The 16,621-nt window shown below is 55.3% G+C and overlaps 1 protein-coding gene across 2 annotated transcripts; it reads right to left on the bottom strand.

The window, feature by feature from the left end:
* Positions 1–1,195: 1,195 nt before the first annotated feature.
* On the bottom strand, positions 1,196–15,797 carry DPP3 (dipeptidyl peptidase 3). 2 transcript variants are annotated; one of them, XM_084635360.1, is made up of 18 exons: positions 15,749–15,797; positions 14,780–15,062; positions 14,450–14,539; positions 14,006–14,143; positions 11,207–11,281; positions 10,814–10,907; positions 10,434–10,564; positions 9,945–10,075; positions 9,623–9,681; positions 8,985–9,179; positions 4,790–4,902; positions 4,402–4,494; positions 4,122–4,184; positions 3,664–3,788; positions 2,772–2,892; positions 2,384–2,563; positions 1,977–2,139; positions 1,196–1,417 (listed from the first exon to the last, which is right to left on the bottom strand). In XM_084635360.1, the coding sequence occupies exons 2-18, from the start codon at positions 15,047–15,049 to the stop codon at positions 1,266–1,268; spliced, it is 2,193 nt and encodes a 730-aa protein (XP_084491486.1). In that variant the 5' UTR covers positions 15,050–15,062; positions 15,749–15,797; the 3' UTR covers positions 1,196–1,265. The 2 variants fall into 2 exon arrangements, with proteins under 2 accessions (XP_084491486.1, XP_084491485.1); XM_084635359.1 differs by lacking the exon at positions 15,749–15,797 and adding an exon at positions 15,579–15,725.
* Between the last annotated feature and the right edge of the window lie 824 nt (positions 15,798–16,621).

The raw sequence follows: 16,621 nt of genomic DNA, 5'->3' as shown, positions 1-16,621 counted from the left end.
ATCAGAGGAAAGCGGGGGGAAAAAACCCAGATAAATCTGTCCACTTGTGCATGGAAGAAAAAATTCCTTCTTGATCTACTACTTGATCGACTGGCTGAATCCCTGATTACAGTAATTTAACTGCAGACTTGCAAACATTAGGGGTGTGTTGCAGGCAAGGCTGCTCTCCCCGTAGTCCCTGAAGAAAAGGAATGAACAGGGGGATTCAGAGATTCCATGGCCAAAACTGACTACCACACCCTTCCAGCACACAACGGCTGTATCATTTCTCCCAGGTGCTGGATTAAAGTAAGATGTCCCGTTAAAGCCTCCAAGCAATGGTGAATCCCTCCACTTCCCCAGGGAAGCCCTTCGAATGGCTGTGGAAATTGCTTCTGAGATCAAAGTTAAATCTGTCTAAATTCAACTTCCAGCCATTGGGTCTTGCTAGATCTTTGCAGCAGTGGTGAAAAGCTTCCACTACTTGCTCTCTTTTCCAAGTGTAAGTACCTACTACACAGAGCGATCAAGTCAGCTCTTGCCCTTCACTTTGATCAGCTGAATAGACTGAGCTCATCATGCATCCCCTCATGAGGCATGTTGTGCAACCCTGGCTCATTTTTGTGGCCCTCCTTTGAACGTTCCACACCCTACTGGAAGTGTGTATATCGGAGCCGGACACAGCATTCGGAGCCGGACACAGCATTCGAGCAGCAGTTACACTGACACTGGGGGCACAGGCAAGACCATTCCCTGCTACTCGCGATCACGTTAGCCCTTTTGGGCACAGGGCTGCACTGGGAGCTCATATTGAGGCAATTATCTGTGATGCCAGCTACGTCCTTCTGAGTCCCTTCCTGAACCTGCATTGTTGGCTCCCAGACATACTACCTTGAATTTGTATGTACTGAAACTTCTCAGGGTTCTCTGGGAGGGGAGGGGTCAAGTGGTTAGGGCAGGGGGAACTGGGAGCCAGGACTCTTGGGTTCTATGCCCAACTCTGGGAAGGAACTTGTTTTAGTGGCTTGTGTGGGTGGAGGGGAATGGGAGCCAGGACTCCTGGTAGAAAAGTTGTGGGGAGGGAGTCAGACACTAAGGCCCATTAAACCATGTGCCATTTTGCTGAGGCTGTGATGAGGAGCCCCATTAATGCTCATTTGGGACGAGCTCCCCAACTCTTGTTTGACACATCAGACGCAGCAGAAAGAGATGAGAGGCAGGTACAAAAGCTGAGTGTATTGAGTTTCCGGTGCAGTGTGCGGGGCCGGGGTTGGGTCTCCCTGTTCTCAGCCCTGGCTTGCCCAGAAGTGGGCATCGCTGTCCGACAGCTCCAGCAGATGGCGCTCCAAGAGCTCAGTATCTTCAGGGAATCGCTCAGAGAAGGAGCGGATCAATCCGGCCGCGGTACCCTCGTACTGCACCAGGGTCACATCCTCGCCTGGGAAGAAGGGGGGGGAGACAGGGTCATGGCATTGCCCTCATCACAGCCCCCCACCTAACCTTCACTCCCCCCCACACACACACAGGTCATGTCTCATGTCCTTGCCTCCTGAGGGAAAGTGGGGTAAGACGAGGTCCCGGTGTTTCCCTCACAGCCCTCTGTATTGCACCCACTCCAGCTCCTGTACCCTTCCACCTGCCCCTGCCTTGTCACTCCACGTCGGTCACCCCTCACTGGCTCCAATCTTAGCCCACCATGCCTTCTCGGAGCCCTCTCCACCTGCACCTGGCACCAAGGCCCCACGGGTCTGAACTCCCAGCTGGCACAGGACTGGGGTAAACCAGGGCTCAGCCTGGCCTGCAGCCCAGGGGTCTAGTTACCCGAAGGGGGCAGCAGGGGTGGGAGTTGTGGGGCAGAACTGTACCCACCACGTGAGTGTCACCCCAGAGCAGGGTGCACGGGGCACTGGGGGGACTCCATACCCTCCAGGCAGTGTTACCCCATAGGGGGGGTGGATAAAAGCCTGGGGAGTGCCGAGGGCGGGGGGATTCCATACCTTCCAGGCGGGTGTTGGCCTGCACAAACATTTTGCGTGCCTCCTTGCGTAGCAGCACGGTGTCCCGCAGGCTCAGGAATCTCTCAGGCCCCTCGTCTGTCACGGCTGAGAAACCCTCGTAGAGCGCCCGGCCCCCCGCCACATCCGCCGTCGACTTCAGCACCTGCAACACAAAGGGGGCTGAGACCCAGCCAGCCTTTCCCCCCCCCCAGCGAAACCCCCCCGTACACCCACAACACAGCCACGGTCCCACCACCCCTACCATGATCCCCCTCACAGCAACAGCACTGCCTCATTGAGCCCCCCCGTCGAGTAGCGCAGCACCCCTATTGGGGCCAGCACTGACTGTGAGAGGAGAGAGCCCCCTACCGAGCCCCCAGCTTGAGCCCTGCAGCCCCGCCCCTCACCTGCAGCCTGCGCAGGAAGCGCTCAATGGCCGGCTTCCCCACAGGCAGGATCTTGTTGCGGTTGAGAGTGATGAGTGCATCGGGTTTGCCGTCAGCGCCCGTGGTGTGTTGCAGCGACACCAGCCCCTCGCCCGCCTCCAGCAGCACCCGCAGAATCACGAAGCGCGCCTGCATGTGAGCCTGGGGGAGAGCAGCAAGGTGCCGTGATGAGCCCAGGAGTCCTGGCTCCCAGCCCCCCTCCGCTCTAATCCACTAGATCCCACTCCCCGCCCAGGGCTCAGATAGAACCCTGGCTCCCCCGAGCCCTGCCACACCCCCCCAGAGGAAGAGTCAAAGGCTGTCCTGCCTCCTTTTAAAGGGCCAGTGCCCCCCTCCACCCCCAGCTCACCTGGCGCCAGGTGCCAGTCTCAGGGGTGTAGAACTCCAGCCCTAGCAGCCCAGCCCGCACCATGTTCAGCCAGTTGATGTAGATCACATCTTCCGCATCCTCACCTTCCAGCTCAAAAATCCTGTCGGGGGCAGGAGGAGGGAGTGAGGAAGGCCCACTGGGGAACCCCCAAACTCCCCCCCACACACTTCTAGATAAATCTCTGTATTAAGTATCTTCACATAACTCTCATATGCCTTTGTATTATGCCTCTCCATATAACCTTGTATTAAGCTATTTTCATACAACTTTGTATGAAGTCCTTTGATATTGGAACTTTGTAGCAGATCCCTATATAGAAAACTTTGTATTAAGTCTTGGTCTAATGTTATAGCCCCTAAGGATAGTTAAAGTAGAAGAAAAATGTCTTTTTGCTAGGAGTAGAATAAGATTTCCCCCCCGACTCTTTTTGCCCTGTTGAATGAATGAGGTGTGAATGAGTAAGGCATGAAGGCAAGCATCTCCAGACAGCTGCAACCGTTGGAGAAAGAAAAGGAGTACTTGTGGCACCTTAGAGACTAAAAAATTTATTTGAGCATAAGCTTTCGTGAGCTACAGCTCAGAGGGGGACTTGCTGACAGTGGGGGGCAGCAACAAGTGCAAGGACACCCCCCCCATGGTATCTGCAGGACTGCAGCATTATCCTGAGCCCCAGACCCTGCCATCCCCCAGCCCCCACACTCTCTCAGTCCCCAGGGACAGCCGCCACCTCCCTACTCACCACCCCCTCCGTACCCAGGTAAAATGAATCCCCCCTATGACAGCCACCCCCACCACTCAGGTGACCCTCCCCATCCACCTGCTGTCCCCAGCCCCTGGCAATAGGCCTTGTCCCCCCACCCAGGCCCCTCACCGGAGCACGTCCTTGTTGAGGCAGAGGTAGAGCCCCACGCACTCAGCCCGACACTCCTCGTAGCTCGACGCGATGGTGGAGAACTTGCTGTCCCATGTCTCACCACCCCGGTACCAGCTCTGGATCTGGGGGGGGGAGGGGAGGGGGGGAGAGAAGACAAAGTTAGGGGGCAAGGCTGGCACCTGAGGGAACCCCAAAGGCAATGTGGGGGTCAGGGCTAGGGGGCTGGGACTGATACCCAATGGGATCCGATAGGTAATGTGGGGAGGAGGGGTCTGGGGAAGACATGCATGGGGATATTATAGGGGTTGGGGTGCAGGGCTGGCAGGTGGGGGGCACCCCAAGGCGATCACAGATGTTCAGTGTAAGCTGGCCCTGCCACTTCCCTTCCCCCATTAAAGATCATTTCTCTCCCCACCCTCCCCCATTGCCACCACTTCCCCTCTCAGCCCCCTTACCAATTCCCCCGTCTCTGGGTTGATCACAGCCTCCCTGTCGAAGTTACAGGTGCCCTTCTCCTCCTGTGGAATGGGGGAGACGTTAGCATCCACCCTCAGCCAGCACTGCCGCGCTGCACCAGCCGTGCTAACCCATGGGGAGAAGCATCATCCCCAACACTGTGTACAGGGATCCCTCGCCTGGAGCGGAGAGGCAGCCTCCTCTGGGGTAGAGCGCAGGGGCTGTTTATATAGGGATCCTTTCCCCCTCCCCCCATCCCCTGCCAAGACGGGTGCTTACCTGCACAAAGAGCTTCCCACTGCCATGCCCCAGCAGCTCGTGCAGCCCGACCTGCACCTCAAATGATGGCCCCTTCCACTTAATGTACAGGTCCTGCAAGAGACCCACAGCCTCAGCCAGCCATGGTGTGCGGTGCCCCTTCCTCCCGACGCAGAGTCCATGCTGTCCCAGCCTTGGCCTTCTCCCAAACTCCCACAGCTCTGCCAGTGCCCCTCAATCCTGACCCACTGGCCCCCTGCTATCCCAACCATGGGCTCCTGACCAACTCTCCCAGTGCCCCTTAGTCCCAACCCACAACCACAGCTATCCCAGCCCTGGCCTTCCCTCAATCCCTACAGCTCTGCCGATGCCCCTCAACCCTGACCTACAGCTCTGGGCTCCCACACACCTTGTCCTCCTCAGCGAGGAAGGTCAGTTTGTCCTTCTGGGTGGCATAGGCCACTGACAGCACGTTGCCCAGGGACACATTCTTGAAACCTTCGGTCTGGCGGATGTCGTCATCTGGAGAGATGGGGGAAGCAGACATTTGGCTGAGCCCCACCTGCCCCACACTGTGGCCCCAAACCTTCTCCCTGCAGCACAGCGCCCCCTAACACTGCACTAGGGCACTGGGGTCAGCAGTGACTAGGAGAGGGGAGAGTTACACTCCCAGCCCCGAGAGGCTGAACTGTAGTGACCTGACCTCTCCAGGAGATGAACCTCCCTAGAAGCTGCTTTAAACTGTTCCAGGGAAAGCTGCCAGGGAAGATTTCCTTATTTACAAACTCTTTGGCTGGGAGAGCATTAGAGGACCGTCACATGGAGATAGGAGGACTTTTATACTAGCCAAAGGATGGTCTGCGACTCTCTGGGCATTTCTGGGACAAGTCGCAGTGAAACTGCAGCAAAATGTCGACTTGCTTTAATCATATGCGTAAGCCATTGGATGATCAGGGACTGTCTGCGTTGTTGGCATTACAAGAGAAGAGCATACATTGCTGCAGCAAATGGGGAGCAAATGGAAACAACTGAAGAGGAGACAGTTCAGACCCAGAGTGCTGAAAAATTTAAATGGCTTGAAATACAGTTTCAGGAAAGCATGAAAGAAATTAACAAGCCAAACCGCTGTGGAAAATCTGCCACTGCCAGCCCAGAAAATAGAACCAGTTCTAAGGAAAGATTTTAAAACAACAGGACAGACTGCGAATGCCAACCAAGAGGACAGGCTAAGCCTAAAGAGTCTGGCTTCTCAAACTGAACGTGGAATTCCAAAGGAGTACGCTGAGGCAGAGACAATGGAAGCTGTGATCAAGGCAGTTTGCCCGGGACTGAGCTTCAGGAGTTACTTGGAGGGGAAAACTAATCAGAGCCTGCCAAAACCGAGGGTATATTAAGATCTTATTACCAGGAAAAGGATGCAACTGAACTTCCCCTGCAGCTCTCAAAAGTAGCACAAGAGGACGTTTCAGGATGTGCTAGTCCCAGCCCTTGATCTGAGACAGAAAGTACCGTCTGCCTCACAAGAAGCTGATTCTAACTGAAGATATGATGCGGTGCTACAGAGAAGGCTTTACTGGAAACCAAGCTACCTGGTATTACCTGAAAAATCCAAAAGCAGGTACATCAAGAATCACACACAGAGATGGGACTTTGAAGAGCCGAGCAAGTAACCAGTCTTGCAAGAGATCAGTTTTATTGGCCACAGACGAAGAGAGACATCAGACATTGTCACTAGAGTCTGTCCACTCGACAAGCAAAAGAACCCTCACCAGCCTACCAGAGCGCCATTAACTCACAGTTACAACAGAACCATTTGGGCTTGTATCAAGAGAAGTCTTGCATCTAGACAGAAGCAAAGGAGGATATGAATACATCTTAGTCGTAAGGAATCACTTCACTGGGCATGTCCAAGCCTACCCTCCCACCACCGAGTCAGGAAACACTGTGGCAGATGAGATCTTCGGTGACTTTGTTTTAAAATTTGGTTTCCCCAAAAGGATCCAAGAGGCAGAGTTTGAAAATCATTTATTCCAAAGGTCACTGGACTACAGTAAAACTGAAACACCTTGCACAACTACAAACCATCCACGGGGCAAAGGCACATGGAAAGCCTGAATCAGGCTCTGCTGGGTAGGTTGAAAACCTTGCCGGAAGAACAAAAGTCAAATTGGAAGCCTTCCCTTAATAAAGTGATTTTTGCCTATAACTGTACATGAAATGAGCAACACGGTTCTCACCCTTCTGTTTATTATATGGAAGTTCAGCACATTTGCCCACTGACATTGCATTTGGTTGACCTATAAACTCTCAGTCTGCACCTGCGAACCGTAAAGATTATGTTGAGAAATGGAACCAGCAGATGAAAGAAGCTTAGAAACCAGCATCAACATGTTCTCAAAAATCTGCTACTCACAAAGGGAATCATTGTGATTAGAAAGTGCATGGTGCTGCCCTCCTGCCAGCTGCACCAGTACTTGTCCAGAGTCTCCCACAGAGAGGGGGACCAGACAAATTAAGATTGTAGTGGGAAGATAAAAAATCATGTAGTACTTCACAGGGAAGGGGACAGTCTAGTCCAGAAGTAATCAATTATATTTTGGTCAAGGTCCAAATTTCTTGGTCAAGGTATAGTCAAGGTCCAGACTCCAGGGAAAATAATAAAACCCAACAATGATGATAACAACAACAAGTAAATAAAAAGATGTTGGGGTCTGTTCAAAAGCATCTGGCGATCTGGATTGGGCCCGTGATCCGCCTATTGACTATCCCTGGTCTAGTCTATGAAGCACAAGCAGAAGACAGGAAAGGAGGTGTTTGCAGTGAAGAACCCTATCTTCCACTTCCCTATGACTTCCCCTTGGATGTAACACCACTACAGAAGACACACAGGACAAGGCAAACTAGCACCGAAGGAAATCAAAATGAGGACAGGAATTTGGACTCCAGGGACTCTGAAAGCGAGAGTGAAGATGAACTACATTGCTGATGGTATCCGATGCTGCCCATGGCACAGAGACTCTGAATCCACAGATATTTCTTCCCCAGCTGGGAAATGAGGATGCTGTTGACTATGTACGTTTGGAAACTGCTGATCACATTGATGGGACATTTGCAACAGCCATTGAAAGACGGGATTATCAAAATGTGACCACGGAACCTGAAACCAGCAGTGCCCCAGAAGACAAATCACTGACACACGAGGTAGGCTGACAAGGAAGAGAAGAGCCCTGCAGATGCTGACATAGGAACAGTTAGGGCACCTACTTATCAATATCTAAATCCAACTATTGGACCGGTGAATGCACCAGGAGGGTGTCCTCATATTTGTCACATGCCATATCCAGTGTCTATTCCTGCACCATATCCGGCATTCTATCCAAGGCTGATGTAAGGGATACTGAATTACACTGTGGATGTTGATCTACAGCGGTTTATGCTTCTGGATAGTTTGTAATTCTGTTCATTTAGTACGTTTTTCTAAGTAGCTTGCCATATGCCCAGTGACTTGGGAGTTACTTGTGATGCCACTGATCACATAGGAACTGTTATTCCATAAGATATGAACATCTTTGGGGACTGAATGTAGGATGACGAGCCAGCAAGTGTGAAAAATTGGGACAGAGGGTGGGGAGTAACAGGCATATATATAAAACAAAGCCCCAAATACCAGGACTGTCCCTGAAATCGGGACATCTGGTCACCCTAATTGAAGGTGTTCAGAACTGACTATTCTGTTGGACAGTGGAACTAAAATTGCCACAGAAACTTTCTGCTGAATTTGAAATAAATGGGAGAGAGCTGCAGAAGGTCCCACCGTCAGTCCCAGAATTTGTGACAGATGAGAGGCTCAAATGACAACGACAGTGATGTGCTGGGACTATTGCTAATAACTCAAACGGATGGACTGGATTAGATTTTGCTCGGGAAGACATTACATGAACTGCGGGGAGCGTAGTACTCCAAAGGGAACGTCAGGGTTAGATTTGCCTGTGCGTGTCCCTTTAAGGATTGAAGGACTGCCGAGGGGGTCCAAAGGGGAAGCTCTGGATGTAGCAATAGCGTCATCTGGGCTCTGAAAGCACTGAGCAGTAATGGGGCTTGTGCAACGTGTGTGGGTGTGTTTGGGTTTTGATACAAAGCTTAATAAAACTCCAGTTTTAAAACTGCTCCCGGACTGGGAGCGTAACAAGAGTGCCTATGGTACCCTCCACTCTGCTCGCTGCAGCACAGTGCCTGCTAGTGCGGCATTGGGATCAGCACTGACTGCAAGGGCAAAGCACCCCCTACTGAATCCTCCCTGCAGCACAGCACCCCATAGGGCCTTGCTAGGGCATTGAGGCCAGCACTCATCATGAGGGGAGAGCAGGTCAAGGGGACAGACCAGTGGACCTTACATGGGGTCTGGTCTCCCGTGCCAATGGCTGGGATGCAGATGCAGGGGATTCTGGATAGTGCCAGGGTGGAAGAGGATTGTGGATAGCTCCTGAGAGGCACACAGGATTCTGAGAAGGGATGCAGACAGAGAGGATTCTGGGTAGCCCCTGGGGAGGTGCAGAGCACTGTGGACAGGGGCGTAGGCACAGAGGATTGTGGGTAGTGCTCACAGTTGGGGATGTTGATGCCAGCCGGGATCCCACTGCCTGCGAACGTCAGCACATCCAGCGAGGTGAAGTCCGGCGTGAGGAAGGTGTCCTTCTCGAAGGCACGGGGCCAGGGCAGCTCCAGCAGCAGCTGCTCAGCTGACTCCACCAGCCGCGCAAACTTGGCGCTCATGGCCTTGTTCACAACGGCCACAAATCCTGGGGGGAGAAAGCAGGTGCTGTGGACGGGGCTGGCTAGTACTGCCCTGCCCCAGCTAGCCAGCCACCCTCTGCCCAACACCACCACAACCCCCCCCACTGCAGAATGCAACCCCCCACAAAACACCCCAACAATCACACAAAACTACACTCCTCCCCTACAACTCCCCCAAAGCAATTACAATATATGACCACCATCTGCAAAACACACCTACAGTACACAGTTGCAAGGGACACACAACCACACACCCCCAATGACACTACACGACTACACAACCAACTCCCCTCAGCAGTCAGCCACACCCAAACACAATGACAGTACAAAAGCACACCCAGAAAAAAACACACACACCCCCGTCCACAGCCAACCCATCCCCTCCCTCCCACTACTCCAACCCCTCCCAGTTCCCCAGGGTTCCTTTGAGGGAACCAGCCTGTTTTACCTTCAAACTCCCCCCGGGAGCCATAGGGGTCTCGGTAGCTTTCAATAAAGCCGATGTAACTGTGGAGGGAGAGAGCACATTAAATGGCCTGGCCTGCCCTGGACAAGAGACAAGCCTCTGGTTCGCTGATCCCAGGAGGCGAATGTCCCTATCAACAAACCCCTCTCCTTTCCTCTCCCAGCTGCCCCCCCGCCTCCCACAGCTAGCACCTGACTTCTCTCAAAACGCCTGGATGCCAGCCCTCTCTGCTCAAACCCACTGAACCCCACTTCCCTCCCACAGCTGGGGACAGAACCCAGAAGTCCCGGTTCCCAGTTCCCACCTTTCGACAATAGGCCCCTTGTCACGGATCCAGCTGCGGGAACCTTCCTTGTGGGCCGCAATGGAGCCCTGCGTGAAACTACGGATGTAATGCTCCAGCATGTGCTCCTGGTTGGTGTTGGCAGCATGAGCCTGGGAGAGAAGAGGGGCAGATACCTAGCTCATCAATGACTATTCATCTGGCTTCAGCCATTCCTCTCCCCACCCCACAATAAATTCCTCCTCCCCCATCACCATCTCAACTCCAGGAAGTGAGAACCTAGGGGTCCTGGCTCCCAGCCCCTCCTCCCAGAACTGGGAACAGAACCCAGGAGTCCAGGCTCTCAGTCTTTTGGCCCTAAGACTATCTTCTCTCTCTGAAAATAAAAATAAGATTTCCCTTTGGTGGCAGAGTTAGGGTTTAAAACCTACAAAAGCCACTGGGAGAGACCCCCCCCCGCACACACAACTCAGTGCACACGCAGAGCAGGGGCGGCAGGGACACACATGCCTTGGTGCGCTGTAGGTTTTCCACCACTCTCTCCAGCAGGGGTGCGTAGTCCCCGCGGGTCACGCGGAACGTGCAGCCCTCAAACTCAAAGCAACGCAGCTTGGGGGCCAGCTCATGGTCGACGGGTGCATCTGGGGGAAGAGAGAGATAATTCAATGTGGGGGAAGAGAGTGGGGAGCGCAGGCAGGGAGCTAAGCATGGGGGTGAGATCCAGGCAGCAGGTGAGGGGGGGTGGCATAGGGAGTACGGGTTGGGGGATTGGGGAGAGATCCAGGTAGCATGGGGAGCACAGGTCAGAGGAGCTCAGGGAGGTGGGCAGTGTGGGGAGCACAGACCAGGGGGATCCAAGCAGTGAAGGGGCAGAGAAGGGGGAGTCTTACCAGTGCCCAGCACTGATGCCAGCCGCACCTCATAGCATGTCTGCCCTGCCTTGTCCTTCTCCTTGAAGAGCCGCGTGTTGTAGGCACTGATGTTCTGAAAGAGATGAGGAGATGGTGCTGAAGGGGGTGGGATATTTACCCCATCTGACCCCCCCTTCAGTGGGCCCCCTACAATCCTATGCAGAGACACTGGGATCAGAGTGGGGGATGGGAAACCTGGAGGGCGCAGAGCGCAGGAGGCCTGATGCTGGCCTTGCCCTATGGGCACAAGGTCCGTAGCAATGCAGATGCAGCAGACACACCCCACGGAGGTGGTCAGGCTTGGGGCTGCCCTGTGTGGGGCTGTCTGGGGGGACCCGGGGAGATGTCCTATGTCAGCACGCCAGCAGGTACCTGCGAGTCGAGGAATTTCTGGGCTAGCTGGGCATCCTCCAAACAGCAGTTCCTGGAGAAATAGGTCGTGGTGCCCTGAGGGGGAGGGCAGAGTGTCACAGAGAGACTGCTAACCCCCTCTTCCCGCCACCAACCGCGACTGCTCATACAGCCCCTCCCCGCCGCCAGCCACACCCACTGACCCCCCAACCTCCCCGCCATGCCCACAGAGACACACACACACACCCCGCCGCCAGCCACGCCCACTGACACACACCCCCCGCCGCCAGCCACGCCCACTGAGACACACACACCCCGCCGCCAGCCACGCCCACTGACCCCCCAACCTCCCCGCCATGCCCACAGAGACACACACACCCCCCCGCCACCAGCCACGCCCACTGACACACACCCCCCCTGCCGACAGCCACGCCCACTGAGACACACACACCCTGCCACCAGCCACGCCCACTGACACACAGACACCCCGCCACCAGCCACACCCACTGACACACACACAAACACACACCGCCAGCCACGCCCACTGAGACACACACACCCCCCGCCACCAGCCACGCCCACTGTCACACAGGCACACCCCGCTGCCAGCCACGCCCACTGTCACACACACAAACACACACCACCAGCCACGCCCACAGAGACACACACACACCCCCAGCCGCCAGCCACGCCCACTGAGACACACACACCCCGCCGCCAGCCACGCCCACTGACCCCCCAACCTCCCCGCCATGCCCACAGAGACACACACACCCCCCCGCCACCAGCCACGCCCACTGACACCCCCCCCCGCCGACAGCCACGCCCACTGAGACACACACACCCTGCCACCAGCCACGCCCACTGACACACAGACACCCCGCCACCAGCCACACCCACTAACACACACACAAACACACACCGCCAGCCACGCCCACTGTCACACAGGCACACCCCGCTGCCAGCCACGCCCACTGACACACACACAAACACACACCACCAGCCACGCCCACTGAGACACAACACACACACCCCGCCACCAGCGAAGCCCACTGACACACACACCCCCCGCCGCCAGCCATGCCCACTGAGACACACACCCCCCGCCGCCAGCCACGCCCACTGAGACACACACACACCCGCCGCCAGCCACGCCCACTGAGACACACACACACACACACCCAATTGTCCAGTGGCCCCACTGGTTCATAGAATCATAGAATATCAGGGTTGGAAGGGACCTCAGGAGGTCATCTAGTCCAACCCTCTGCTCAAAGCAGGACCAATCCCCAATTTTTGCCCCAATCCCTAAATGGCCCCCTCAAGGATTGAACTCACAACCCTAAGTTTAGCAGGCCAATGTTCAAAACATGTACTTTTAAAAAAAAGTGCTATTAACTTTTTGATTCTTTGGCTAACTGTTCTTCAATGTGTTTTAAATTCAGTTTGAACTCCGACAGGCTCTGGCGAGGCCAAACCTTACTGCAAACCATTAGAAACACTGAAAGAAATACACAATAATATAATATGCTGCATGGATGAGCCCTCAAATCTTGAAGGGGGGGAAGTGCATGGCTTGTGTAATTATATGAGCAATCGGGGCTAAACCATCTTTAATGGCTGAGGACGAATCAAGCTTTATACATGTCACAATGGCCTGGTGTCCTGAGGGTGGAGCAGAGTGAGACCTAGGCCCTCCATTAGTTTGACATTGAGCAAACCTTGCTATCTGCATGATCTCAAACCACAGTTCTTTCAGTTTCTGTTCTGCACAAAAGCTTCCGCCTTAATTTAGTGCTCTAGTTTAGCGTTTTTCAAAGTTCAGGTCAGGTTGCAGCATAGAAGGCACTGGGTCGCTCTGGTCAGCACTGCTGACCAGGACATTAGAAGTCCCGTCGGCAGTCCTGCCCAGCTAAGGCAGGCTAGCGCCTACCTGTTCCAACACCACTCTGCGCCCTGGAAGCGGCCAGCAGCGGGTCCAACTTCTAGGCAGGGGGGCCACGGGGCTCCACGTGCTGCCCCCACCCCAAGCACCAGCTCCGCACTCCCACTGGCCGGTTCCCAGCCAATGGGAGCTGGGGGGGAGGGGTTGGGCGGTGCCTGGAGGCAAGAGCTGCACAAAGCTGCTTGCGGGCCTCCGCCTAGGAGCTGGACCTGTTGCTGGCCTCTTCAGGCAGAGCACCGTCCACAGTGCCAGGACAGGCGGGAAGCCTGCCTCTGCACCCTGGCTGTGCCGTTGACTGGGAGCCGCAGGAGGTAAGTCCATGCCCCAATCCCCTTCCCCAGCCCGACCCCAAACCTGGAACCCCTTCCTGCACCCTACACCCCTCATCCCCAGCCCCACCCCAGAGCCCTGACCCACTGCTGCACCCCAAACCCTGCATCCCCAGCTCCACTGGGTCGCGGGCATCAACAGTTTTCTTCAACTGGGTCCCCTGAAAAAAAGTTTGAAAACCACTGTTCTAATTCAACCAGGAATTAATTCAGGGCAGTTGTATGGCTGTGTTATACAGGAGATCAGACTAGATGACTGCAGTGGTTCCTCGTAGCCTTAGAATTCATGAATCTATAAATCAACCTGTTTGACTGGTTTATACCAACCAATGAGAATAAACCTTTCTTTAGGAAAAAAAACTAAAAAGTACAAAGGCAAAACAAGATGACAATAGATGATATAAATCAAGGTTTCCTGCTGACTGATTTAAATCATAATTCAAATCAGTGGTTTAATCACTAATTTAAATCAATCCATTCTGGTTGCTCCCAAACCCCACCCCTCCCCAGGCTAGAATCATCATGTGTGTATGTGTGGGGCATTACCTTCTCTCTGAGCCCCAGCTGTCTCTGCTGCGGGTCCAGCGAGAACATCAGCTCCCCACACCTATCCCACAGCGACTCCATCTCCTCTGGCCGCTCCTGGAATGCCTGGCTCTGCCAGATCAGCTGCCGGAGCTTGTCCTAGGGGAGAAAGGGACTGAGCTGTGACGGAGAGGGGGATAAGCGGGCTGGAGACATGGGGAGAGGGAAGGCCAAACAGCCTCCCCTCCACGGAACATTTAACTTAGTCAGGGACCTGCCCCATAGCCAATGAGAGGGAAGGAAAGTGATGATTGGCTGGGGAAGACGGCTGGCACAGAGCTCTTGGCAAGAGGATGATGCTGTGTCTAGGGAGCAGTGCCTCCCCATGGAGACTCCAAAACACATTCCATCCCCGTGACCCTGGCATGTGGCCCCTCCCTCCGCCCCCTGCGACCACAGACTCACCTTGGGCAAGTTGGGCACAAACTTGGTGTCCCCAAAAGATTTGTAGTTCCCCATGTTGGAAAAGATGCCAGCAGCGTAAACCAGGAACGCCTACGGGGAGAGAGGAATGATCAGGGTCCAGGCAGGCACTCCAGTGCCAGGAAGAACCTAGGAGTCCTGGCTCCCAACCTCCCTTCCCCCCACTCTAACCTACTAACACCCAATCCTCTCCCAGAGCCAAAGAAACCCAGGAGACCAGCCTCCCAGCCCCTCCCCAGTGCTCTAACCCACTAGACCCCACTCCCCTTCTAGAGCTGGAGACAGAGCCCAGGTATCTGGGTATGATGGTACCTGGTACTCCAGGTCAGTGAGGCCAGCGGAGCGTGCCAATTCCCCCAGCTGGTCAGGGTCCTGGGCACGGAAGAGCCGAGAGAGCAGCACATAGATGGCTGGTGCCTCAGGTGAGGTCTGGAGCAGCACAATCAGCCCCCCGTACCAGCAGGCACGTGACAGATAGTGGGCGTAGAGCCGCTCGCCCCGCAGCAGCAGCCGGAAGGCCTCGCTGCAGTCCAGGAGCGCCAGCCCCACATCGTTGGGCAGCACATACTGTGAGTCAACCATCTTGCTGGCCAGCCTGTGGGGAGAGCAGGGGTGCCCCTCAGTCCCAACCCACAGCCCATGTTCTAATCCAGAGACCCCACTCCCCTTCCACTTCCATATTCATCCCTAGGCTGGTTATTGTCCACCCCCCACACAATAGCTACAGCAGACTGTCAGCAAGGACAAGCAGGGCTATTGCCCCACAGCTGAGCCAAAGTGGCATAAGCACAACCAGGGACACAACCACCCACTCATGCAATGGCCTACCTGACTGACCTACACAACCACACAATTGCCCTCCCTAGCACGACTGTACAAAGACACTTCCACTCCAGGATGCAGCACCCCAGGGGAGGCTAGGTAAGGGATCCTGTATAAACTGCCCCCACGCCTCACCCTAGAGGCGGCTGCATCTCAGCATCACTCCCCCCCCCCCCGCGACACTGCCCTCACTGCACCCTTGTATTGCAGCAACATCTGCACCCACAAGTGCCTGCACCCCCCCAGTGCATCCGCTCCCACTCTCCCTGTGCCCAGCCCCCCAACTCACACCTGGTGCCTCCCCAGTCCGTGCAAGGCCTCTGCCCCCTGCACCGCGGGGGGGGTCTTCACCACCTCCCAGAACCCCCACTGCTCTGAGGATTGCCCCTCCGCCCGGCAGGCTGCACGAGACCCGCCCCGCACCCAACTCGAGCTACAGCACGCGCCCAGAGCCCCCACCTGCCGCCACTGCCCACTTCCTGCTTGCGGCCCCTCCCCCCAGCGCCTTTCCATTCATAACCTCGGTCCTCGCCCACCCACCAATCCGTGCCCTCTGCCAGAGAGACGGACGCTCTTTGCAGCCAATCGTGCTTCAGCATGGGCAGGCCTTCGCCTTCCGAGGTTCTCCGCTGCCACACGCGTTATCCCAAAGGGCCGGCCCGTGCTCTGGCGCCTCGGGGGCCGTTGTCATGTCACTAACGGGAGGGGAAGGTCCCAAATCCCATGGCCCACCCCCGAGCCTGCCAGTCCACCTGCCCTGGGGCTGAATCGGGGCTGGTGCCCCGAGCGGGGCAAGGCCCCGGCTCCCGTTCCCTGACAAACCAGATTGGATCCGGCTTTACTTTCCCAGAGGGTCACAGGCTGCCCTGCTCCTGGAGGCCGGGGGGGGGCCTGGGGTGAGGGTGTGGGGGGGGCAACCTGGGTATTTTTTTTGGTTTGTTTTTTTTGCGATTTTCCAGAAAACTCACAACCAAACCATGCAGAGAGATTCTCTAGCCGGCCTGTGTCTGCTGGCAATTTTGCAGGATTGTGATTATTTATTATGTGTATTACAGCAGCGCCTAGGAGCATGATTCCCAGAGAGGACCCGATTGTGCTAGGCATTGTACAAATGCAGAATGCACAGACCCTGCTCCAGAGCGCCTACAATCAAAGTACAAGCCGGGAGACAACAGGGGTAGAGAGATGGGGGAGCACAAGGAACCAGTGAGACAGTTGTGGTCAGCATGAGAGGCTGTCTGGGCTCAGCACACCTGCAGGCTCACTGCTGTCAAATTGTTTCTAGGTGTCACGGCAAAGGAGAGATGCCACCGCCACCAAAAGTACCTCTGT

Source organism: Lepidochelys olivacea (genome assembly GCF_965140295.1).
Source record: "Lepidochelys olivacea isolate rLepOli2 genome assembly, chromosome: 7".
Classification (NCBI taxonomy): Eukaryota; Metazoa; Chordata; order Testudines; family Cheloniidae; genus Lepidochelys; species Lepidochelys olivacea.
Note: the sequence above shows the minus strand (reverse complement) of the source record. Positions and strands in the feature narration are given on the sequence as shown.

Coding starts and splice junctions, on each gene's coding strand:
- DPP3 (XM_084635360.1), bottom strand. CDS start 15,049: ATGGTTGACTCACAGTATGTGCTGCCCAACGATGTGGGGCTGGCGCTC. Junction 14,144..14,449: donor TTGTGCCCAACTTGCCCAAG/GTGAGTCTGTGG, acceptor TTTCTCCCCTAG/GACAAGCTCCGGCAGCTGAT. Junction 2,140..2,383: donor GCTTCCTGCGCAGGCTGCAG/GTGAGGGGCGGG, acceptor TTTGTGTTGCAG/GTGCTGAAGTCGACGGCGGA.